This window comes from Hippopotamus amphibius, chromosome 5 (genome assembly GCF_030028045.1).
Source record: "Hippopotamus amphibius kiboko isolate mHipAmp2 chromosome 5, mHipAmp2.hap2, whole genome shotgun sequence".
NCBI classification, from domain to species: domain Eukaryota; kingdom Metazoa; phylum Chordata; class Mammalia; order Artiodactyla; family Hippopotamidae; genus Hippopotamus; species Hippopotamus amphibius.
Genome location: NC_080190.1, coordinates 67,118,175 through 67,144,309, shown reverse-complemented (window position 1 = coordinate 67,144,309; position 26,135 = coordinate 67,118,175). Strand labels below are relative to the sequence as shown.

Genomic DNA, 26,135 nt, shown 5'->3' with positions numbered 1-26,135 from the left:
AGGGGAAGACTTTTCTAAACATAAAGACAGAAGACACCATAAAGGAAAAGGTTTATAATTTTGACTCCATGAAATTTAAAACCTATAGTATGTTTTTTTAAAAAAAGAATTAAAGGTAATATTTGCATTATTTTGACAGGTATGTACCGTATATGTCACTTTGACATTTGATAGATATACATATATGTGTGTGTAGATAAAAATAGTCCAAATGAACAAGAGTATAATCTATAAATACAATGTAATGGTTGAAAGGAATGAATTTGAGTGATAGTAACCAGATTACAAAATGATAAGTACAGAATCATACTATTTTAAAAAATACACAAATAATCCTAATTGGAGTCTTTAGGTATTTATGTACAAAGATAGGTGGGAAGGTTAAACAAACTAATAATAATGATTACTTCTGGGAAAGAGGACTTTTATAGTATGGGATGGTCAGAGGAAGCTTTGTATATTTTGTAATGGCTGTAATGGTTTTACATTAAGAACATAAAATGCATCAGTGAAGAAAAGTTTATTAAGGACATTTTCAAACATGTACAGAAGTTGAGTAGTACAAAGGATCTGATGTACCCATCGCCAGGCTTTAACAGTGATCTTTTCTATACCCCCAGTCATTCTTTAATTCCTCCATTTGCAGCAGTCCAGTCATCATTTCATTTTCATATAATTATGTATATTTTTAAAAGAATAAGGGCTCTTTTTTTTTTTTTGACTAAGCGCTCTTTAAAAACAGAAACACCTACAAAGTTACCATCAAAGTAGGAAAAAATCAATAACTTTTTAATATTTTAAAATATCTAGTGTTCACATTACCCTAGTTGTTTTTTTTTTTTTGTAAATAGTTTGAATGTGGATTCAAATAAGATCCTTATATTGCTACTAATTTATGTCTTAGGTCTTTCTTTTATCCATGTGTTGAATATTTATTCACCATCTTTCCTTTTTTTCTTTTTTTTTTATTGAAATACAGTTGATGTACATTATTTTGTTAGTTTCAGGTATACTGCATAGTGATTTGATATTTGCATACATTATGAAATGATCACCACAATAAGTCTAATAACCATCTGTTTCTGTACAAAGTTGTTGAAATATTTTTGACCATATTCCTTATGCTGTATGTTGCCTCCCCTGGCTTTTTTATTTTATTATTTTAATTAATTTATATTTTGGTTGTGTTGGGTCTTCATTACTGTGTGTGGGCTTTCTCTAGTTGCGGTGAGCGGGGCTACTCTTTGTTGCAGTGCGTAGGCTTCTCATTGCGGTGGCTTCTCTTGTTGCAGAGCACGGGCTCTAGGTGCATGGGCTTCAGTAGTTGTGGCTCATGGGCTCTAGAGCACAGGCTCAGTAGTTGTGGCACACGTGCTTATTTGTTCTGTGGCATGTGGGATCTTCCCTGACCAGGGACTGAACCCATGTCACCTGCATTGGCAGGCGGATGCTTTTTTTTTTTAATTAATTAATTAATTGGCTGCATTGGGTCTTCGTTGCTGCATGTGGGCTTTCTCTAGTTGAAGCAAGCCAGGGGCTACTCTTCATTGTGGTGCGCAGGCTCCTCATTGCCCTGACTTCTCTTGTTGCAGAGCACAGGCTCTAGGCATGTGGGCTTCAGTAGTTGTGGCTCATGGGCTCAGTAGTTGTGGCTCATGGGCTCTAGAGTGCAGGCTCAGTAGTTGTGGCGCACGGGCTTAGTTGCTCCGTGACATGTGGGATCGTCCTGGAGCAGGGATCAAATCCATGTGCCTACATTGGCAGGCGGATTCTTAACCACTGTGCCATCAGTTAAGTCCCTTATTTATTTTATAACTAGAGGTTTCTAGCTGTCAATCCCCTTCACCTCTTTCAGGTCGCCACACCCTCCTCCGCTTTGGTAACCACCATTTTGTACTCTGTATTTGTGTGTCAGTTTTCATTTAGTTTTATTTGTTTTGTTTTTTAGGATTCCACATATAAGTGAGATCATACAGTATTTGTCTTTGACTTACTTTCTAGACTCATACTTGCATAATACTTTCTAGATTCATCTGTGTAGTCAAAAATGGCAAGGTTTCATTTTCTTATTTATGGCTTGTATTCCATTGTATGTATACCTCACATCTTCTTTATCTATTCATCTGTTAAATCTTCTAAAATACAGGTTCCTCTGTCCCTTTTTTTCTTTGCAATTTTTTATTGAAAAGAACTGAGCATTTGTCTTATAGGTTTCTCATAGTCTCAATTTTGCTGATTTGCAACCCTGTGGTATTAGTTAACATGTTCCTCTGCTTTCATTTTCCTGTGAGTTGATGGTTAGATTGTGAGGCTTGATCAGATTCAGGATCTTTTTTATTTTTTATTTTGAGAGGTGGGAAGGAAGAAGCAAGACTTTGACATATTTGGTACTAATGATTCTTAGTTTTCTTCTTTGTGCTTATCTGTTTTCCATGTGTTCTATGATTAATTGTTTTAAACAGTGTTATTGAGATATGATATGTTAAAATGCACAGATTTAAAATGTTACAACATATTTTTTTCCCAACATTTTATCATGAAGATTTTCAAACATGCTGGAAAGTTGAGAGAGTTTTACAGTGAACACCCATGTACCAACCAGCTAGATTCTGCCATTAATATTTTGCTTAATTTGGTTTATGGCATATCTACTCATCCCTGTACGCATCTTATTTTTTTATTTCAAATTGCAGAAATCCCCGTATAATTCCCCATATTTTAGTGTGCATATCTTTAACTAGAGTTCAATATTTACAATTTTTTTATTGGAATAAAGTTCACATAACTAAAATAACCACTTTGAAGTGTACAATTTAGTGTCATTTAGTGCATTCACAATGTTATACAACCATTGCTTCTGTCTACTTCCAAAACACTTCATTACCTGAAAAGGAAATCCTGTAATTATTAAGCATTTACTCCCTATTCCCCTCCTCTCCTAGCCCCTGGCAACCACCAGTCTGCTTTCTGTCTCTATGGATTTACCTCTTCTGGTTATTTCATATAAATGTAATCATCACAACATGTGGCTTTTTTGTGTTGGGCTTCTTTCATGTAGCATGTTTTGAGGTTCATCCACCTAACATTTAAAATTTTTAAGATAAGATTTACATACAACAAAATGCAAAATTTTAAGTATACATTTGCTTCATTTTGACAAATTCATACATGTGTGTAACCTAAACCCCTATCAAAACTAAGAATATTATCACCATCACAGAAAGTTCCCCTGTGCCCCTGCCCAGTCCCCATGCAGAGGCAACCAGTGTTCTGCTTTTTTTCTATCACAGATTAGTTTTGCCTGTTGTAGAGCTTCATACAAATGGAATCATATTGTGTGTACTTTTTTTCTGTAAGGCTTCATTCACCCAGCATGTTTTGAGAGTCATCCACATTGTTGGGTAGATCAGTAATTGGTTCCTTTTAATTATTGAATAGTAGTCCACTGTATAAGTATACTGCAATTTGCTTATCCTTTCACCTATTGATGGCTGTTTTTAAATGGGGTTGGGGAGAATCGTGTTATTGTCTTCCAGGAAGGCCAATTCTTGAACAAATAGGAAAAAAATGTACAAGAGAAATCTTTTTCAATAATTTTAATGAAGCAGATATTTGATATTTTCTTTCCTCAAAGCATCTGGCCATCCAGTGCCATTGGTCTCAGAGGCCAGCAGTTATTGGAGATGTCCTTCAAGTCTACAGTGGGTCTGAAGGGAGGGCTATTATCTTCTGTGAGACCAAAAAGAATGTAACTGAAATGGCCATGAATCCACACATAAAACAGGTAAGTCTTTTTTCATGCTTTCTCTGATTGAAATTATAGGTATGCATCACTGAGCAAAAAATCATGTGCTTTGTGGACTAGGTTTGATAGTCATTCTTAGAATTGAGTCTAATTCAGAAAGAATTTATAGCCAGCCTCTTATGGTCTGTTAAGTCAGGATAGAAATCTATCCTTTTTCGTGGGAAGTTTTCTTAAGACTTTACAGATGTAATCGATCTTGAAAATACAAAGAGTGAAACAAAATGAGTTTCTATGGGTAGGAGTGGGTAATATTTTAGAGTTGTGTAGAAGATGAATCTCAAATTTTTATTGAATGAATGGATCTGAACACTAAATCCATGTGTCTTTTTTCTGTTAACTTTTTATAGTAGAAAATTTCGCTTATACAAGACATTGACAGTGTAATGAGCCCCATGTGTTCATTTTCCAGCTGCAGCAGTTATCTTACTTCATCCAAATGCCCACTCACTTCATGCTCCTGAATTATGCTGATGCAAACCCTAGATAACATGTTATTATGCCCATAAATATTTGGGTATGTATCTCTAAAGGAAAAGAGTTATTATTTTCTTTTTGGCTGTGCCACGCAGCATGCAGAATCTTAGTTCCCCAACCAAGGATTGAACCGGTGCGCCTTGCAGTGGAAACACAGGGTCTTCACCACTGGACTGCCAGGGAAGGCCAGAAAAAGGGTTTTGTTTTTTTTTTAAATTCACAATACTGTTATGACATCCAAAAAAATTAATAGTAATTAATATCTTCAAATATCAATTAATCTTCAGATTCTCAGTTGCCTCAAACATGCTTTGTTTTTTCTTCTATAGTTTTTTTTTTTTTTTAAATATTTTTTTATGTATTTGGCTGTGCTGGGTCTTAGTTGAGGCATGTGGGATCTTCACTGTGGCGTGTGGGATCTTTTTTTTTTTTTTTCAGTTGAGGCATGTGGGATCTAGTTCCTTGACCAGGGATCATACCCTGGCCCCTGCATTGGAAGTGAGCAGTCTTAGCCACTGGACCACCATGGAAGTCCCTGTTTGTTTTTCTGAATCTGGATGCAAACAAGATTCTTATGTTGTGTGATTTCATTAAATCTCATCACTGTATGGATTTTTCAATCTATTTTTTTTTCCTTGTAGCTCTTTTTATTATTGTTTTGGAAACCAAGTTTTCATAATCTAGAGTATTGCTTTCCTGTGATATCATTTAACATGCTTTTCTGTATTTCCTGTAAATTCAGATTTGTTTGTGGCAAAATTATTTCATAGGTGGTGGTGTACTTCCATCAGGAGGTATATAATGTCTAGTACTTTCCTGTTTTGTGATGTTAACATTCATTGATAATAACACCATTGGTCCTTGTGTCACTGTCTCTCTAGTAGTTTTTGTTGTCTATCACTTGTTATCTAGAAGATTCCCAAGGAATGGCTTATGGAAACAATATTGCTATTGATAATAGCTTGTTTGTAACTTTATACCTTAAAAATCGTTTCAGATGGATATAAAATTCTTGGATCACATTTTCTTTCCTGCAGTATCTTATATGTTTTTCCACTGGAATAAAGTATACTATAAAAAGTCTGATGCCAGTCTGATTTTTTTCCCCCTTATAAGTGATTTGGTTTTTTGCCTGAATACAAAAGCTTTTTTCCTTTTTCTTTAAAAATCAGTAGTTTTAGTATAATATATTTTGGTATTTTTCTTGTTCACTTTTTCTGAGTACACAGTATACATCGTTGTAGTTTCAAATATATGTGTTTTTTAATTTCAGCAAAATTTTCTTGAATCCTAATTTTTTGGTATTTGGCTTTTCTGATTGCTTTGGTTTTTTTCTTTAGGAACTCTTGTTACATGTATTTTGGCTCTTTTTTCCTCTCTCTTTTTTTTTTTTAATTGGAATATAACTGCTTTACACTCTTGTACCAGTTTTTGAGGTACACCAAGGTCAATCATCTGTATTTATACACATATCCCCGTATTCCCTCCCTCCCTCAACTCCCCCCCACCCTCCCCGTCCTCCCTTCTTTATCACTTTATCTCAAATCTTTTTTTACCTTTTTATTTCAGTTTTCAAAATTTCAAAATTAAGGCATCATGTTGTGTTTAATCAACCTTGTATTCCTTCCAGTATAGTCTTCATTTGTGAAAAGTCTTTGTCTTTTATTTCTACTTCTTTCTCGAGTGATTTCACCCCATATTTTACTTTTTCTCATTCTGATTTTTCATCTTTCATATATCATATATTTAAAATTTTTCTTTTAGTGCATTCAGAAATATAATGCTGTATACTGTATCTGTTTTGCGGGCGTGCCTTTCTAGAGCTTTCATTGTTTGTGGGGATATTATTCTTTTTGTCCTCTCATAATTACTTTCTATGGGATTTAACTGTGATCTTTTCTGTTGCTCATTTTTAGATAAAATTAATCTTTCTGAGCTCCCATGGGGAGGTATGGGTCAGAATAGTTTTCTAGCTAGAGCTGCCTCTCTTATTTTTGATAGTGTTTAAGAATACAGTCTACAAATTATATCTCGATAAAGCTGTTAAAAAAAAAAGATCTCCCACTTTCTGAGCTCTGGTGACTTTCCCCTCACTTATATCTGGGTCACCTCTTTCCTTTGTTTCTAGCATCCCTGGCATCCTCGGTTTGGATTCTAGGTCCAACAATTTCTCCTCAATGTGGGGGCACTTTGTTCTGGCAAGGGAGCATTGGTTTGTTAGTTTTGAAAGTTCATTTAGGTCCAAGCTCCAGCCTCTTTCACACCTTACCTCTGGCTCCTCACAGTCACCCTTAAATGTGCAGAAATGCTCACAGTTTCAGCACACTGTCTCAGATTGGCCCATTATGCTTTCCAGGGAGTATCTGTTATTAGGACTAGCAAGTGTGTCCCTCCCCCCCAACCCCCCCCCCCGCCCCTAATACATACAGGTTTTATCCCTACCTGCTTATTTGTTGGAAACCATGAGAATACCTTGTCACTAAATTTTGTCATAGATGTTTGTAGATTTTTAATTTTGTCATCCTAGTTGTCCTATTTGTTTTTATGTGGGAACTGGAGATTGAAAGACAATGCAGGCACTGTCTCCTCCAGTGTCATTTTAACTAATTGTGTAACTTTAGCTTTGTATCCAGTATAAACAGAGACTCTAAATAGTGAAAGAATATTGAAGAATAGTTAATTTATCTTTCCTGTCTTTGCTTTAGAACACTCAGCAGCAGCTGTCTTTTGTTTTATCTCATAGGGAGGAATTAATTGCCTTGCTGCAAAGGCTGGGTGAGAATTCCCCTCTTAGTGGATAGTAATCGGTTTCTATGATTGAGAGTAATGCAATTTCTCCTCCATTGGGTGACTGTTAGCTATTTAGATAAAAAGCAGTAGTAATATATCATTATGGGTGATATGTGATTTTTTTGGACTACCATGGAACTTCAATGGTTAGGTTCTTTATTTTTATTTTTAAATATTAATTTTTTTTTAATGTCAGAATGATGCCTTCTTAATTCTAAATTATACACACACACACACACGCACAGAAGCTTTTGGAAAATAGTGTATTCATAAGTTGGAGACCTAGAAACGGTCACTGGTATTGTGAATATATTATGTCCCCCTTAGGACTAATTATCAAGTAAAAAAATCTGCATTGTATCAAGTTTCTAAAAAATGAATGGGAAGAATTTACTATGAAATACTGTCTAACTTGTTTAAAATATATTTGCTTTTGACTTTAAAAAATGTTTCTTTTCTTGAAATAGTTTTCTTAACTTGGGTTCCATGATATCACACAGGTTTTCTTCTCCCCTGGCTAATCTTTCCCAATTTTGTTGAGGTCTTTTTGTATTCTTACTTGTACTGTAAATATTGGCATTCCTCACAGTTCTAACCTCTGTAATTGTTTCTTCTCACTTAATATATTCTTTCTGAGTATAGTGATTAGTTGCACTTTGGAGTCAGACAGATCAGGATTTTTTTTTTAATTAAACATTATTTGTTTTTATTTGGCCCTGCTAGGTCTTAGTTGTGGCATGCAGGATCTTTTTTATTTGCAGCATGAGGGATCTTTAGTTGTAGCATGTGAACTCTTAGTTGTGGCATGTGGGATCTAGTTCACTGACCAGAGATTGAACCTGGGCCCCCTGCATTGGGAGTGAGCAGTCTTAGCCACTGGACCACCAGGGATGTCCCCAGATCAGGATTTAAATCCCAGTTGTGTTACTTACTAGCTGCATAAACTTGGGCAAATAACTTCATATTTCAGTGTCCATGTTTCCTTTTTAAAAAGTGGTATTAAAATTTTTTTTATACTTTTAAGACAAGTAAAAATCATTTAAAGCATTTATTAGTACAGTGCTTTTCTTATAACAGGCAGTCAATAAGTGTAGGAATATAGAAGTATAGCTATGTGTATAGATAAATATATGTAATCACTCCTATGGCTCCAGTCATTGTGTATATGCTGCTGATGTCCAAATCTTTTTCCAGGTTAGCTCTGTCTCCAGAATCTAGACTTGTGTTTATCATACTGGCCATAGACACCCCAACCCATTGTGTATCTAAAATTGAATTCATCCTCTTTTGTATGCTTATACCCACTCTGTCTCCAGCATTCCCTGTTGTTGAATGATATCCATGGTCCAAACCGGAAATCTACATATCACCCTTGACTTATCTTCCTTCCTTTTGCCATCCAGCTAACTACAAAGTATTTTAGATTCTATTTCCTGTGGTTTAAAATGGTCCATTTCTTCCTTACTACTGTTGCAGAAGTTCAAAATCCAGGAGTCCTGTATGTGTTTCTTTCTCTTGTACCTCATTTCCACTCCCTTCACCAAGTTCTCCCAGTTTCGTATACTAATAGTTCTTGAATTCATTTACTGCTTAGCCCCTACTTACCTTTCCAGCCTAATCTTATCACACTTTCTCCACATTTGTGCATCTCGCCATACATGCCATGTTTCCTCTCACCACAGGGCTCTTGAACTTGTAGTCTGTCTTGCCTAGCAACTCCCATCTTTCAGATATCAGTCCAGAGTACTTTTCTGTGAATTCTTCCTTGCCCCAAACTAGGTCAGGTTGTCCTCTTCTAAATGCCTTTTGCCTGTTAGACCCATGCATCATGAGTTATATTTGTTGGCTAAATTTATTTGTGTACCTAGTTATTTGATTTAATATCCATTTCCTCGACCAGGGTATCAAGATGATGAGGACAGAGAAAGTTTTAACTTTTGTTTGCCATTTATCCCTAGTACCTGAAGTGTAGATTACTAAATATTTGTTAAATGAATAAATGGTCATTGCCACTGCCTTGATGAAGCCATGGTATCTCTCCTGAATTTCTACAACAGTCTGCTGAGTCTCCCTAGCTTTTGCCTTGCCCTTATCTAATACATTCTATGCATTGTAGCCAGAATATTCCTTCTAGAATACAAATATGTTCATGAAAATTTTCTGCTAACAATCATTCAGTTGTTCCATATTGTCCTCAGGATAAAATTCATATTTCTTTTCAGTCTCACCTCTCACCACTTCTCCTTTTAATTCTGTGCTTCAGCAATACTCAAATATTTGTAGTTCCCCAGAAACACTAATTATGTGTGATGTTTCTTCTTCCTGGAACTCCCTAACCTCCTACTCCTTTTTTCTTTTTTCACCTGACTACTGGTTCCTTATTACGTCAAGTCTCAGCTTTAGTGCTGCCTTCCCCACAAACTAGATTGAGTTAGGTTCCCCTCTTAGGTATTCCTATAGCACCGTGCACCTTCTTATAGCACATATCATACTATATTGAAAATACTTGTCAACTTATCTGTCTCAGGATTCTTTATGATTGTTCCAGAACCTGGCATAGTACCTGGAGCATAGCAAGTGCTCAGTGAATTCATTCATGAATGCATTAGGCTTAGATACTGCAGTTTAGATACTGTTGGGGTTAAATCCTTGTTATGAACTTTAAAATTTTAATAGTGGCTAGGAATACTAGGAAATTTATTTGTAATACTTGGAAAAGTATTTGCAGCATACGTGGAAGATCAACCCAGTATAAATTGGTTCAGCTTCACTAAAAATTACAGAAATGTAAATTAAAACAACATTGGGAAATTATTTTTGCCTATTAGATTTACAGGGATTATAATGGTTCATAATATACAGGTGGGATGTGTGTGTGTGTGTGTGTGTGTGTGTGTGTGTGTGTGTGTGTGTATAGGTGGGGTAAGATGAAATAAACACTCAGAATGTTGAAGAGTAAATGGGCACAACTTTTTTTTAAATTGAAGTATAGTTCATTTACAATGTGTTAATTTCTGCTCTACGCAGAGTGACTCAGTTATACATGTGTGTACATTCTTTTTTATATTCTTTTCCATTATGATTTATCCTGGGACATTGACTATAGTTCCCTGTGTTATACAGTAGGACCTTGTTGTCCATCCATTCTATATGCAATAGTTTGCATCTACTAACCCCCAACTCCCAGTTCATCCCTCCCCGACCTTCCCTTCCCCTTGGCAACCACAAGTCTGTTCTTTATGTCTGTGAGTTTGTTTTTTTGTTTATTTATTTGTTTACAGCTTCTTTTTATAATATAGTTTTGCAGTAGCTATTAAAATGTTAAATGTTTATAATTTTTGATCCAGGAATTCAACGACTAGGTATGTAACCTACTGAAATATACATATACTAAGGAGTCTGGAGATGTAAGTACAAGGTTATTCGTTGTAGAATTGTTTCTGAAGGTGAAAGTTTGGATCCTACCCAAAATGTTCATCAGTAGAGTACTGCTAAAATAAATGATGCTGGGAATTCCCTGGTGGTCCAGTGGTTTGGACTTGGTGCTTTCACTGCCGGAGCCCAGGTTCTATCCCTGGTCAGGGAACTAAGATCCTGCAAGCTGCGTGGCATGGCCAAAAAAAAAAAAAAAAAGCAGCCATATGAAGAAATCATATATAGTTTTAAAAACTTAAGTACATGTGTATCTATAGATGTGCAAAAATGGCTAAGATATGACAAATTTATAAAGCAGGTTGTAAAACAGTACATATCTAGTATAATCCCATTTTTATAAGTGAATACATAAAATTGTGTGCTAGAATTTGTGAGGTGTCTGTGTATGTATTTGAAAAATAATGTGTGGAGGAATATTCACCAAACTGTTAGCAGTTAATTATTAGCAGGCTGATATTAAGGGAAGCTTTTGCATTTTATGTTAAATGTTTTTCTGTAATGTTTGATTTTTTTAAAAAACAATAAGCATGCATTTTTATAATTATCAGAAGATAAGATTTAAAAACAACAACAAAAAAGATCACAGACTGTATGGTGTTTGGTGCTATCAGTTGCAAGTATGTGCTATACACTTACTTTTCCTTTTTTTTTTTTACAAACAGAATGCCCAGTGTTTACATGGTGACATCGCACAGTCACAAAGAGAAATTACATTGAAAGGCTTCAGGGAGGGTAGTTTTAAAGTTTTGGTGGCAACCAATGTGGCTGCCCGTGGTTTGGACATTCCTGAGGTTGACCTGGTGATTCAGAGTTCACCTCCACAGGTAGGCAATGAGATTTTTTTCCCCCAGTCTTATTGAAAAATAATTGACACACATCACTGTATAAGCTAAGCCATACAGCATGATGGTTTGATTTACATATGTTATGAATTGATTACCAGAGAAGGTTCAGCTAATATCCATATTCTCATGTAGGTATAAGAGAAGAAAAGAAAAAAGGAAACAAAAAAAGTTTTCTCTTTATGAGGAGAACTCTTGGGATTTACCCTGTTCACAACTTTCCTATACAATATCATATAGCATTGTTAGCTGTAGTCATCATGTTGTACATTACGTCCCTAGTGCTCATTTATCTTTTAACTGAAAGTTTGTGTCTTTTGACCACTTTCCTTGATTTCTCCCTCTCCCCACCCTCTGCTTCTGGTGACCACAAGTCTCATCTCTGTTTCTGTGAATTTAGTTTTTTGTTTGTTATTGGTGGGGTTTTTTTTAAAATTCTGTATATAAGTGAGATCATACAGTATTTGTCTTTCTCCATCTGGTTTATTTCACTTAGCATAATGCCTTCAGGGTTCAGCCATGTTGTCCCAAATGGTAGGATTTCTTTTTTTTATGGCTGAATAATATTTTATATATATATATATATATATGCATATACATATATATACCATAACTTTTTTATTCATTTATCTGTTGATGGACACTTTCTTTGTTTCCATGTCTTGACTATTGTAAAGAATGCTGCTGTGAACATGGGGATACAGATATCTTTTTGAAATAGTGTTTTCATTTCCTTTGGATATATTCCCAGAAGTGGAGTTGCTGGATCACACGGTAGTTCCTTTTTTTAATTTTTTGTGGATCCTCCATACTGTTTTCCGTAGTGACTGTACCAATTTACAATCCCACCAACAGTACACAAAGTTACCTTTTCTCCAGTTCCACACCATCATTTGTTATCTTTTGTCTTTTTGATGATGACCATTCTAACAGGTGTAAGGTGACACCTCAGTGTGTTTTTAATTTGCAAGAAAATGAGATGTGATTTGGAGAAAATAAGAACAGCTATATAAATTGCCATTTAATTTACAAGACTGCTTAGATATGAAAAATATGTTATCTGTTCTTGCTCTTAGCTTTTTTTTAGTGTGATGTTAAGTTGATCAGAATTTGGTGCCGTTGCAAATGATTAGCTTCTTTACTTGGATTTGAGGCCTAGAATCATGCAAGGGAATTATAAAAAGTTTCTATATAAAGAACCCTGGGATGGGGTGGATAAAAAGGTTTTAAATTCTATCCCCTTTGTTGCAGAATTCAAGCATAAAAATTCTTTGGGATGTTGAAAGAGTAACAGGACTGAAATAAAAATGTTATTATTGATAGTAGTAGTTTTGGTATTTTTCATATTATTTGAATGCTGGAATGACTCTTTAATTTGCCAGATTTTTAAGAAGAGTTACCTCTTTTATTTTTAGGATGTTGAGTCCTATATTCATCGCTCTGGACGCACAGGTAGAGCTGGCCGAACAGGAATTTGCATATGTTTTTATCAACCAAGAGAAAGAGGTCAATTAAGATATGTGGAACAAAAAGCAGTAAGTAGAGTTAAATTATTTCAAGCTTATTATCTAAATGGTGCCTTAGAAAAGAGATCTTTTTATATTCTCACAATTAGATCTCTATAACTTTTCTCAGTTTAAGCTGCATTTGGATGTGAAGCATGTGGAGAGCTAAATTTATATTAGCTGCAAGACTTTAATACAGCTTTTATTGTGAAGACAGAAGAGCTGACTTTCTCATTTTTCCCTTCAATTTCTCCCTTGACACTAAAATCAAGTGCATTGTGATTTCCGTACCTCTTAGTCCAATATTGTAAATGGATGATTGTGACATTGTCTTAGTGTAATAGTTATGATTACATCGAGTAATGGCACCATAGCCAGTTTCTATAAGAAATCACACATTTTTTGTGGTCTGGAGTTTTTGTGGTATTTCACATTTTTCCTATTTTTATGTGTTTTCATACAGTATTTCATATACTTTTTAAAATGAGGATAATAAGGAAAAAGTTGATTGATGTGAACAGCATCTTTTTCTTTTCTTTAAATCAGCTTTATTTTGCAATTGAAATTCCATGATTGTAACTAAGAAACAATTCAAAAAAATTTTTTTTCTCTTTCTAAAATTTGTAATTAATGATTTATTAGAAAATCTTTTGATTTGCTAGGGCTTGGAAATCTCTTTAAGTCCAAGATATGAAAATTCAACAATCTAGATTAATTTAGGAATTAATTGTAAAGACTTCCATTTTTCTTTAATGTAATTCTTTCATTTTCAGGGAATTACTTTTAAACGTGTAGGTGTTCCTTCTACAATGGATTTAGTTAAATCTAAAAGCATGGATGCCATCAGGTATGCTTTCTGACCTTGCTGAATAATTTTTTTCTTTTGTATTAGGCTATACATCTTTAAGCTCTCCTAGTTCACATATCAGAAAATTTAATCACCAGTTTTACCAGCAGACATTTAATTATATTAAAATACAAAACCGTTGCGCTCTTTTCCCATTCGTTCTCTTATCTTTAATTTTTTCCCTTTGTCTTGACCAAGAAAATTTACTATTTTTAAACCATAGGTCTCTGGCTTCCGTGTCTTATGCTGCTGTTGATTTTTTCCGACCATCAGCTCAGAGACTGATAGAAGAGAAAGGCGCAGTGGATGCATTGGCTGCAGCATTAGCCCACATCTCTGGCGCATCAAGTTTTGAACCACGTTCTTTGATCACCTCTGATAAGGTAGAAATCTGTGAGAAAATTGCATGTGGTTGAGAAAGATTAAAAATTTTTTTTTAATTTTATTTTTAAATTCTTTTATTTTTTAATTTATTGGCTGTGTTGGGTCTTTGTTGCTGTGTGCGGGCTTTCTGTAGTTGCAGCGTGTGGGCTCAGTAGTTTATTGCGGTGGCTTCTCGTTGCGGTGCACGGGCGCTGGGCTCAAGGGCTTCAGTAGTTGCAGCGTGTGTGCTCAGTATTTGTGGCACACGGGTTTAGTTGCTCTGAGGCATGTGAGATCTTCTCAGACCACGGCTCGAACCCGTGTCCCCTGCATTGGCAGGTGGATTCTTAACCACTTGTGCCACCAGGGAAGCCTGAGAAAGATTAAAATTGAACCATAGATACCTCTCTACCTGGGGAGAAATATAGGACATCTTCACTTTGCACAGTACTTTGTTAACCGAAACTTGCGTATCAGAACCTGTTCCTCATTTTGTTTGCCGTGGAGCCATGCAAATTGAGAAATAGACTCTGTGCAACTAACACAATACCATGCAAAGTAAGGATTGCTTGTATATGTGGAGGGTATCTGTGTGTGTGTGTGTGTGTGTGTGTAAAACCATCTGACCTGTCTCCCTGCCAGGTCAGTATCAGATGTCAAAACAAACCATACCCAGAGCCATACATTCCCATTATAAAGATACATTTTACCCTCTGTAATTAGTAAATAATCTGTGGGGTGATACTTCAGCAATGAGCAAATGCCCTATACCTAATAATACACCAGATACTTCTCAAGAAAACATTTAAACCATACTTCTTAAGAAAATATTAAGGTAGACTTTTAAAAAATTTATTTATGTATTTATTATTTATTTATTTATTTATTGGCTGTGTTGGGTCTTCATTGCTGCATGAGGGCTTTCTCTAGTTGTGGTGAGTGGGGGCTACTCTTCACTGCGGTGCAAGGACTTCTCATTGAGGTGGCTTCTCTTGCTGCAGAGCACGGGCTCTAGGCCTGCAGGTTTTAGTAGCTGAGGCTCTTGGGCTCTAGAGCGCAGGCTCAGTTGTGGCACACGGGCTTAGTTGCTCTGCAGTATGTGGGATCTTCCCTGACAAGGGATTGAACCCATGTCCCCTGCGTTGGCAGGCAGATTCTTAACCACTGCGCCACCAGGGATTAAAAAAAAAAGTCCCAAGATAGATTTTTAAATCTAAGAAGTATCTGAGGCCATTTAACCCCAACCTTTAATAAAAGAATCCCTTTTTGGCAGATGGGTTATCTAACCTCTGATTAAATATCTTAGGCAAGAGGATATTAGTGGTTTGATATTTCTTTTATGGGTTAAACCAAAATCCAAAGTCTTTGCCATGAATGTCCCATAGGGTCTTCCCTTGCTACCTTTTGGCCTCATCTCCTATCACTCTCCCCTTGCTTGTTTCAGCTACCCTAACTTTCTTGGTGATACTCAAACATAAACTTAATCCTACACAAGGCCTTTGCACTTATTTGTACTATTTTGAATGTTCTTTCTTTTAATCTTGGCTCCCTCCTTTGCTTCATTCAGGTTTCTGCTCAGATCCCACCGCATCAGGGAAGTCTTTCCTCATCGCACTGTCTCAAATAGCTTACCCTCCCTTTACTCTCTATTTTCATTTTTTTCCCCTGCTTTATTTTTTCTCCTGATTCTTATTACTATCTGACATTATATAGATTTCCTTATTTGTTTACTGTCTCCTCCCCCACCATTATCCACTGCCCCCCCCGCCCCCCCCACACACTAGGATGTAACCTCCATGAGACAAAGGACTACTTAGTGCTGAATCTCTAGCACCTAGTACAGTCTCTGACACATACATAGGGGGTGCTCAAATATTTGTTAGTGAATGCCTCCCTAAATCTTCTTCATGTTGATCCTTTTGTTGTCTGGTGAAGTTTTACAGAACAAGTAATTTTTGCTCATGTAATAGTCCTTCAAAAGTTTAAAGAGGTTTATGTCCTCTTGTTTTTCCACTCAAAGCTAACTTTCATTCCTTCAGCATTTCCTTAATTCTTCACTGCCTTATCTTTCCTCTGATGCTCTAGTTTAATATCCTCTTAAAGCATGATGGTTAGAATTAAATGTAGTCTTTACAGCAATGTATAGAAGAATGGTACTTTAAATGATCTATGAACATTAGTCTTCTATTAATATAGTTTCAAAGAAGTTATTTTTTTAACAGTCATGTTATACTATTGGCTCATAAGAAGTGCATGGTTAAGTCAAAAAGGTCTGTCAAGTTAGAATGTCATTGTCCTGCTGCTGCTGTTTTTTTCCCAAATGTAATGTGACTTTTATTCTTTAAGGGCTTTGTGACCATGACTCTGGAAAGCCCAGAAGAAATACAGGATGTCAGCTGTGCTTGGAAAGAACTTAACAGAAAGCTGAGTAGTAATGCTGTGTCCCAAATTACCAGAATGTGCCTCCTAAAAGGAAATATGGTAGGCTTTTCTAGACAACTGTCATACACGTTTATAAAGACTAACAGATTTTGTTCATTCTTTTTTCTTTTTGAAGCCTAATGGGATGAATAATACTGTTTTCTCCATACATTAGTATGTTTCTGCTTGTAAATTTGGGGAGTTATTTAAGTAACCCATTCCTCTAGAAAGCTGTAAGTCATTCTGCTTAATTTGACTAATACCCGAGTTATCTAAGTTTCTGTCTTTGTATACATATTACATGTGGTTGTGTGTGTTTATTTTCTAAGATTAAGTAGCTTATAATTGAAACAGCTAAACAGCTCTATTTTTTAGGGAATACACAATATTGGTTTTTAAGTGGCCTGCTATTGATTGTTAATGAGGATAATAAAGTGAATTATGTATTTTCATACAGTTATGAAATAGCAAAGTTAAAACCATCAGTAATCTTAGTGACTGATTTCTTCTAATGGTTTTGAGAAAAGATGTTATATTTATTCATCTCACTTGACAACATAGATTCATTCTAGTCTATAATTTATTAACTTGTTTATTGGAAATAGTTCTCTTTCTCAAATTTAGTATTACTTACCTTCAAAAAAGATCTGTGGCAAGTATGAGACAAATATGTACATTCAGAAAAAATGTGGAGGGGAGGGAAAATATACCAAGATCCGTAAGGCAAACTATTTGGCTATACTTGACTATTAAATTAACTTTCAACTTCGGTCTTCGCAACCAAGACCGAAGAGGAAACACCTTAGGTTACCTCATTCTCATTATCTGATAAACATTTCAGCTCTTCAGGAGAGAAAGTTTCTGACAGTAAATTTTTAAAGGAATTTATTAGACAGGTAATTTTACAAGGGACATGGAACATTATAGTGTCTACAAAAACTTTTCTAGAGAGTACTCTAAATTCTCAGTAGTGGTAAGTTCCTCTTAGATATTGGTTTACTTTTAGGAAGTACAGTTAGCAGCCATTCTGTGTCATGCATTATATATTAGCTGGTTTAATCTTATAGGCAATCATGGGACACGCTTAATCTTTTCTTTTTTTTAGCCAATATAAGATTATAAGCAGGTATTTTAAAAAGGCATCTCAAATGTACCTAAATAAAAATGTTTTCATTTTACTTTTAGGGCGTTTGCTTTGATGTTCCCACAACCGAGGCAGAAAGGTTACAGGTATTTAAAAAATTTTATCTGTTAAATAGTTGAGCATATTTCTCTAAAAGATAGGGATTACAAGAAAATAGTCATAATATCATTATCATGCCTAAATCAATGAACCCCTTAATAAAATAATAATAAATAATAGGTATCCAGTCTGTATCATAGCTTAAAACATTTTAAAATTATGAATAATTTCAAACATGTGAGAAAATGAAATTGCATACTGAATCCTCATGTACCCATCACACAGCTTCAGCAGTTATCAACTCATGGCCAATTGTGTTTCATGTCTACTTCCATCCACTTACCCACTCTCTTCTGTACTCTTTTTTTTTTTTTTAACGTTTCATATCTCCAAGTATTACCAGCTTTCTTTTTTTTTTCTTCATTTTTGTGTCATAGTTTTTTTCTTTTTTTTCCCAGATCTTTATTGTAATGCAGTTGCTTTACACTGTTGTGTCAGTTTCTGCTGTACAACAAAGTGAATCAGCTGTATTTATACATATATCCCCATATCCCCTCCCTCTCACCCTCCCTATCCCTCCCCTCTAGGTCATCACCAATCATCAAGTTGATCTCCCTGTGTCATGCAGCAGCTTTCCAGTAGCTATCCGTTTTACATTTGGTAGTGTATATATGTCAGTGCTACTCTCTCACTTCATCCCAGTCCCATCCCATCCCACGTGCCCCCCCCCTTCCCCCCACATCCTCAAGTCTGGTCTCTGCATCTGCATCTTTATTCTTGCCCTGCCACTGGGTTCATACGTACCATTTTTTTTACATTCCATATATGTGTTAGCATACGGTATTTGCTTTTCTCTTTCTGGCTCACTCTGTATGACAGACTCTAGGTCCATTCACCTCACTACAGATAACTCAATTTCACTCCTTTTTATGGCTGAGTAATATTCTGTTGTATATATGTGCCACATCTTCTTTATCCATTCATCTGTTGATGGGCATTTAGGTTGCTTCCATGTCCTAGCTATTGTAAATAGTGCTGCAGTGAACATTGTGGTACATGTATTTTTTTGGATTATGGTTTTCTCTGGGTATATGCCTAGTAGTGGGATTGTTGGGTCATATAGTAGTTCTAGTTTTAGTTTTTTAAGGAACCTCCATACTGTTTTCCATAGTGGCTGTGCCAATTTACATTCCCACCAACAGTGTAGGAGGGTTCCCTTTTCTCCACACCCTCTCCTGTATTCTTTTGAAACAGATTCTACGAAGTCTGTCATTTCAACCATAAATATTTCTATATACCTAAAATATTAAAAACGCTTTCAAAAAACATAATCATATATCATAATTAAACCTTCCAAAATAATAATTCCTCAGTATTAGCCAATTTTGTTTAAATTTTCCCTCTGCCTCCTAAATATTTTTAAATGTAAGAAGGTCCATACAGTGTAATTTGATGTTTGTCTCTTTTATTCTGTACGTTCTCCTTCCTTTAAAAAAATTTTCCTTTGTATTTTATCTGTTGAGGAAAGAGATTGTCCACTAGATTCTTACACTGTGGAATTTGTCTGTTGCATCCCTGTGCATGTTTATATACATATTTTGAAACAAAAATGGGATTACTCGGTTTTTAACGTCTTTTTACAAATTCAGAATATATTGTAAACACATTTCTTTGTCAGCTGTACAGTTACTTATTTTTATTGGCTCCCTGACATTTGGCCACCTGGGTGGCCAACTTAATGTCCTATTTCCTGACATTTAGATTATTTCTAATACTAATATTCTGTTATGAGCAGGTCAGCCTTATATGTGGGCATAGCTAACTCTTTATGCATTGCCATGTTTATCTCTTTAAGGTGAACTTTTTAAGATGTCTGCTTGGCCATAAGGTGTGTGTATTTCTACAGCTTTGGTCATATATTGCCACCAGTGGTGTGTGTGGCTGTTTGCTCACTCTTACCTGTAAGGTATTTTAATATTAACTTGCCTTGGCAACTCATGATTGCAATGAAAAACAGTTAATGTAGCAGGATATGACACATTGATGCTCTTATGAGCTTCCGATTTTTATATCTTGAGTTGTTTATCCCGATACCAAATTATTTCCAATGGCTACATTTTTTAGTGCCTGGCTGGTGTTGACAGATTTTTAATGTCAGCTCTCAGTCCTTACTTCTGCCAGTATATGTGCTGAAAGCAATGTATCAATACTACTTATTAGTGGTCTATTTGTTTCATGCTGAGAAACCAGTGCTCTTTTTTAGAATGCATAAACTGACTAGGAATATTAGAGTCCCAAAATCAGCCTGAAAATTTCTCCTGAGACTAAAACTTAGCTTTTAGAAACTCTTTTTTTTGGGGGGGGTTGCGGTGGGGGGGGGGGAGCATTAGGGAAGGGAACCAAGCTTTGTATTGTTATATTAAATTTGAGATTTAAGTTTTAAGAGGATTGATATTTTTTCATTTTTAATAACATTTATTGTTTTCTTTCTAATTTTATAAGCAGTACATGTTCATTATAGACAATTAGAAACACATAAAAGCATGAAGTAAAAAATAACAAGCACACATAATCCCCACCCCCAGAGATGACTACTATTAGCATTTTGAAGCATTTCCTCCTAGTGTCTACATTTAAAAAACAAACTGAAATATAATTGACCTACAAAACTGTGTTAGTTCCAGGTGCACAATATAGTGATTCGATATTTTTATATATTACAAAATGAGTGCTAGGATAAGTCTAGTTACTGTCACCATTCAAAGATATTAAAATATAATTGACTGTATTCCCCATGCTGTACATTTCATCCTTGTGATTCATTTATTTTGTAATTGGGAATTTGTACCTCTTGATCTCCCATACATGTTTCACTCATCCACCCACCTCCCTCTCCTCTGACAACCACTTGTTTATTCTCTGTATCTGGGTCTGTTTCTGTTTTGTTTGTTCATAAACTTAGGAGCTTTAGTGAATGAGCTTTGAATATGTTTTTGTTTTCTGGTTTTCAGTTTTGTTCCAGATACTTTGAGCTTAATGGATAGATGGCCTTTAGCTAATGGATATGAAAAGAGTCTCCTGTATTCATGTGCTTGCTTATGGTTTCTATTTTGCATTTATATTAATCCTGTAATTACCCCAACAGGCAGAGTGGCATGATTCAGACTGGATACTCTCAGTGGCAGCCAAGTTGCCTGAAATTGAAGAATATTATGATGGAAACACATCTTCTAATTCCAGACAGAGGAGTGGCTGGTCAAGTGGCCGGTCGGGCCGGTTGGGCCGGTCAGGTGGTCGATCTGGTGGCCGGTCAGGTAGACAGAGTCGACAGGGGAGTCGGTCAGGAAGTCGACAGGATGGTAGAAGACGAAGTGGGAACAGAAATCGATCAAGAAGTGGGGGCCACAAACGGAGTTTTGACTGAGATTGTTAATCTACCAGCGTGAGCTTGCTTATTTCTGCCTAATCATGTACATTATCCACCAAAAATTAGGTCATCATAGTTGAGGTCTGTGTCTGCTATTTGCAAAGAAGTTGGTTGTATTTTTTTAAAAAGTATTTCACAAGAATGGTTGTAAACAAATCTACCTATCTAGTTATACCTTTGAATAAAAAAACCTCCTTTTATTGTCTCTTTTCACTGTGCGTTAAGAATTTTCTCAATGTAATCTTTTAAAATTTAATGTGGCAGTTAAGTCAGTCTTAAGGTTACTTGCATTGTACAAAATGTGGTGTGTCTATATTCAGATCATTCCTTCCATAGGATATGTGGTAGAAAATAAGAAATTGCTTATACATAGACTGGTAACATGATTGGTTAGATGTAACACTTTAAATTTTAGTAAAGTTAATTAAAAGGTGTGCAAGCAGTACATACTCAGTAATTTATTCAACAGATATTGGTTGAATGTCTATTATGTGCCCATCCCTATCCTAGTCCCTAGGGTATAGTGGTGAAAAAGGCATGGTCACTACCTTCAAGGAACTTACAGTCTAAAGAAGAAATTATGGTTGAGATTAACACCTAATGTTTAGGATGAAAGTAGGTATGGAATGCTAAGGATCTAGTTGGGGTGCGCCTAACCAGTCTTAGGAGTCAGGCTTTTAGAAGAAGTAATACCCAAAAGGAGAAGTAAAGCAGAAGTATAAGTTGATCTAGCCAGTTTAGAAGGGAGAGAGGGTTTGCCGCCAGAACAGTACAGGCATACCTTGGTTTTTTACGCTTTGCAGATACTGTATATTTTACAAATAGAAGGTTTGTGGCAGTCCTGCGTTGAATAAGTCTATTGGTCCTATTTTTCTGACAGCATTATTTTTTAATTAAGGTATATCATTGTTCTTGTAGACATAATGCTATTACACTTAATAGACTCTGGTATAGTGTAAACATAACTTTTATATGCACTGGGAAACCTCAAAACTTGTGTGACTCACTTTATTGCAGTATTTGCTTTATTGCAGTGGTCTGGAACCAAACCCGCAATATTTCTGAGGGATGCCTGTATATGCAGGGACCCAGGGGCAAAGAATAGCATGGTAAGTCTGAGGACCTCCAAATAGTTCAGTGTGACTTGCATGTGATAGAGGACAGCAATAAGAGATAAGGATTTAAGGACCAGATTTTAAAGGTCCTGTGTGCATTTTTAAGGATTGTTGAAATGTTTTCTTGAAGACGGGGGAATCATTGAAGGGTTTACAGTAAGGAGTAACATAATGAGCTTTCTGTTTTAGAAAGATTACTGGCTACACTGAGGAGACTGGAGTGCAGAAGGGCCAGACTGGAGACTAGGAGCCCTTTTAAGATGCTGTCAGAATACTCCAAGGTAGAAGTGATGGTGGTCTGCACTAATGATAGGTAACATATTTTGAGTAATGAGAACTGAGGCATTTGAGACGTTGTTGCTTGTCTAGAATCACAAAGCTGGATAATATCTAGTGGAGTGAGGATCTGAACCAAGTCTAGCTTCTGAACCAGCACTCTTAACCACCGTGCTAAATAGTGGCAGTGGACTTTGAGAAACATGGATAGATTTCAGAGGTTTTTAGGAAATGGAATTGTTAGGATTTAGTGCTTTGACTTGAAAGGTAAGAGAGGCAGAAGAATAAAAGTTAGATTTTGTCACTGGGATAGGTACTAGAACAGAGAGCAAGAAAAGTTATATGGGGAAAGAGTGGGAATATGATTAGTTCAGAATTAGATGTATTTCAATATTGAGTAGTCCATGAGATGCATAAGAGGAAATAAACAGAAGGCAGTTGGATTTATAGGTCTGAAGAGGGAGAGAGATCTCTTCTAAAGATCTGGGAATAAAAAACAAAAAATGGTAATTGTAATTAAGTTAGTAGATGACATGATCCAGGGAAAGTATAGTAAGGAAAGAAGGCTGAAAAGAGAACCGAGGCATACCAGTGTACTTACTGCATAGCAGAGGAAAGGGGATCCCATTGAGAAGGGATGACAAGAAGAGGGCACAAAGCCCAAAAGTACGAGGCTTTCAGAGGAACCAGAAGATAAGTTTGAAATGGCCTTTGAATTTAGCAAAAAGACATTGACACAGGGAGCAACCATATTAAGAGTATTGAGAGTAGAAGCTGTTTAGCTGTGGCTTCAGCAGAAAATGGGAGATAAAGCAGTAGGGACAACAAACATGAACGTGTCTCCCAGAAATCTTGCTGTGGATAGGGAAGAATAAGCTAAAGCTGGGCATAGAAGAAAGGACAGGAGATTGCAGTGAGAATTTTGTGTTGGGGTGGGGAGATGAGGGAAATTTGAGCATGCTGAAATACTAATACGGGAGGGAGGCAGAAAGGAGGGAGGCGGAGAAAGAATGAATATATGATGGAGCACAATCCCTATGAAAACCCAGACGGATGAGCTCAAGCACACTGGAGATTTTAGCCTTAGATGGTAGAAGCACATCTCTAACATTCTGTCAAGCGGAAAGTATGATTATCATGTTGGTAAGTTTGCAGGCATTAAGGTAAAAATTTGAGGGCGTGCCTGCCTGATGTCTTCTATTTTTTGCCTGTGGTCTTTTTGCATGGTCATCCACTGAAGGTGAAGAGGGAAGCAGTAGGCTAGGAGATTTGAGGAAAGTGGAGAAATGCTTAGGTATTGACCATAGAACATGATGAAGAACTCACCAGGCAAACTGAGGGTCACAGGCAGCTTTGAGGGTCCAGTTGAGATGAGAAACTGAATTTGCAGTGGCATTAGTTAGAGCGATTATGTGATTTCCTGTGACAACACTCAGCATCCTATTGTAGAAGTAGAGATGGGAGACAGTTGATTGAGGACTGGTGTTTTGCTCTGTAAGATGAAAGGATGACAAGGTGAAGATGTTAAGGACTCAGCAAAAGTGACTGGAGTAATGGTCCAAGGAGTCTAGACTAATTAGGGATTGAAGTGGAGATGGGGTTGATAGGGAGGACAGAAGGGGCACGGGAATGAAGGTCAGGGAGGGTTGAATGAATTTGAGATTTCAAAAGTGGAGCAGTTGAGAAGACAATTGCAAAGTATGGTAGTAGGCCTGTTGGGGGCAAGGCTATTTCAGTTGAGTTGGACAAAGAACTGAGAAGCCAGGTGTTATGTGGATGGATTTCATGGACAGTGATGTCCATGTCTTCTAGAATGAAGACAGACGAGGACTGAGGAGGGAGAGGAAGACTAAATACCAAAGTGCCAAATACCAGGTGCCAAAATACCAAAGAGTGGTGGAGGTTGGTAAATTACCTGAATTAGGAGGGGGGAAAGGTGAGATTACCACAGATTTTCAAAGGGACAAGGGCATTTACATGAAAAGTCAAGGAGTAATAGGAAACTTTGAGAAAAAGAGGACTCTGATACCAGTGTACATTGAATGTGAGGGAATAAGCAACATACATATGAGAAAGGTATAGGGGAGTACTTTCCAGTAAGAGCCAGATTTCAGTCAGGCCAAGGAGGGAGGAAGGACTCTCAGTGCTGGATTGAGAAAGGGGGAAGTTTTAATTATGGGCAGTGGGATTCCAGATAGCTATGGCTGAGGGGAGGGTATCTCAGTTGGCTCTGCATTTGAGTAAGTGTAAGTGGGGTATTTATACCAAAGATGGAATAGGGGCGCCATTCCTACTGAGGTGCTTGGTACTTCAGAACATGCTGTGTAGCTACAAGGTCCCAGGCACTATGTTTGGGATATAAAAATGAATAAGGAGTGCTCAGTCTCTGCCATTGAGAGCTCAGAATCTAGTGAAATGGATGGACACATAAACCTAGGTCCATGGCAATGACTAAGTGTGATGACTTGAGAGCTCTGAACAAGGACACCTACTAGTCCAGCCCCAGAATGGGGTGGGAGATCAGATAAAGCTTTTTGGCCCTGATGATTGAATGTGAATTAAGAGAGGTAAAAGAAACAGGGAAGTGGGAATGTACATCCAGGCAAAGGCACAGAATAGCTAATAAAACACGGTCTACTTATGGCAAACAGTAAGTAGCTTTTGTTGCTGGGATCTTGACTATGGGGAAAGCGGTGGTGAGAACATGACAAGTGTCATATCTTGGAAGGCTTCATAGGTCTTGTTTTGGACAGCCATTGAAGGGTTTCAGGGAGAAGAGTGAAAAAGATAAGCATGTAGGTAAATGCCAGCAAGGGGGAGGATGGACTTAAGGGGTCCTCTTGCTAATGAGCTGGGAAAGGGGGGCAGATCCTAAGAAGATAAAATAATAGCTGTCTGTGTCTTCTGAAAGAAGGAGGGGGCAGGGCAAATTCCTCACCAAAGTCTCAGCTTTGGGCTGCATTCAGCCGCTTAGCTTTACTCTGCTCCTTCTTCATAGAGCCCGGCTCCTTCTTCATAGAGCCCGGCACCTTCATGGCTCCACCTTTTGGCTATTCAGAGTCTTCTGTTTGGTACTCTGTACCCTAGTGTTGTGGTCCCTTAATATCTACTTGAACTTGAATCTATTACCCTGATCTTCAGCTTCTGAATTTGTAAATAATATGTTTTATTCCCTTCAGCATTAGAAATTTGAATAATAAATTCACATTTAGGTGTGAATGTCTGAGAGCCTTCTCTCACACTATTTTTGTTATATATAATTTGGGAGTAGTGCTTAATAGTCACTTTTTAAAAATATATTCCTTTAAAAAATATTACAATAGAAACATATGTCCATTGTTGAAAATTTGAAAAAATAGAGAAGCAAATGGAAGAAAATTAAAACCATCTATAAATCACCTCTCAGAGATAATTACTAATATTTTGTTGTGTAGACTTTTGAATTCACTCTGTGTACGTGTGTGTATACATACTTTTTGAAGTAGAAATTCTCCCAATTTTATGAAAACATACTATATCATCTACATCAGAGGAAAATGGTCGGACAGAATCAATATTCAAGAAGTACTTCCCATTTCCTAGCAGATGGGTGTAAGATCCATTTCTTCTACTTGTTAATGAATTTTGTACTGATGATTAGATTAAATACAAT

General features: G+C 36.5%; 1 protein-coding gene across 5 annotated transcripts in view; it reads left to right on the top strand.

The window, feature by feature from the left end:
* DDX50 (DExD-box helicase 50) overlaps positions 1 to 21,292 on the top strand; it is a 36,950-nt gene extending 15,658 nt beyond the window's left edge. For all 5 annotated transcript variants that reach the window (XM_057736771.1, XM_057736774.1, XM_057736770.1 and 2 more), the window contains 8 exons: positions 3,635 to 3,784; positions 11,167 to 11,328; positions 12,762 to 12,881; positions 13,625 to 13,698; positions 13,922 to 14,081; positions 16,408 to 16,542; positions 17,668 to 17,712; positions 20,811 to 21,292. In XM_057736771.1, coding sequence (XP_057592754.1) covers positions 3,635 to 3,784; positions 11,167 to 11,328; positions 12,762 to 12,881; positions 13,625 to 13,698; positions 13,922 to 14,081; positions 16,408 to 16,542; positions 17,668 to 17,712; positions 20,811 to 21,089 — 1,125 coding nt within the window. In that variant the 3' untranslated portion in view covers positions 21,090 to 21,292. The remainder of the gene's footprint in view (positions 1 to 3,634; positions 3,785 to 11,166; positions 11,329 to 12,761; positions 12,882 to 13,624; positions 13,699 to 13,921; positions 14,082 to 16,407; positions 16,543 to 17,667; positions 17,713 to 20,810) is intronic.
* Positions 21,293 to 26,135: the final 4,843 nt, after the last annotated feature.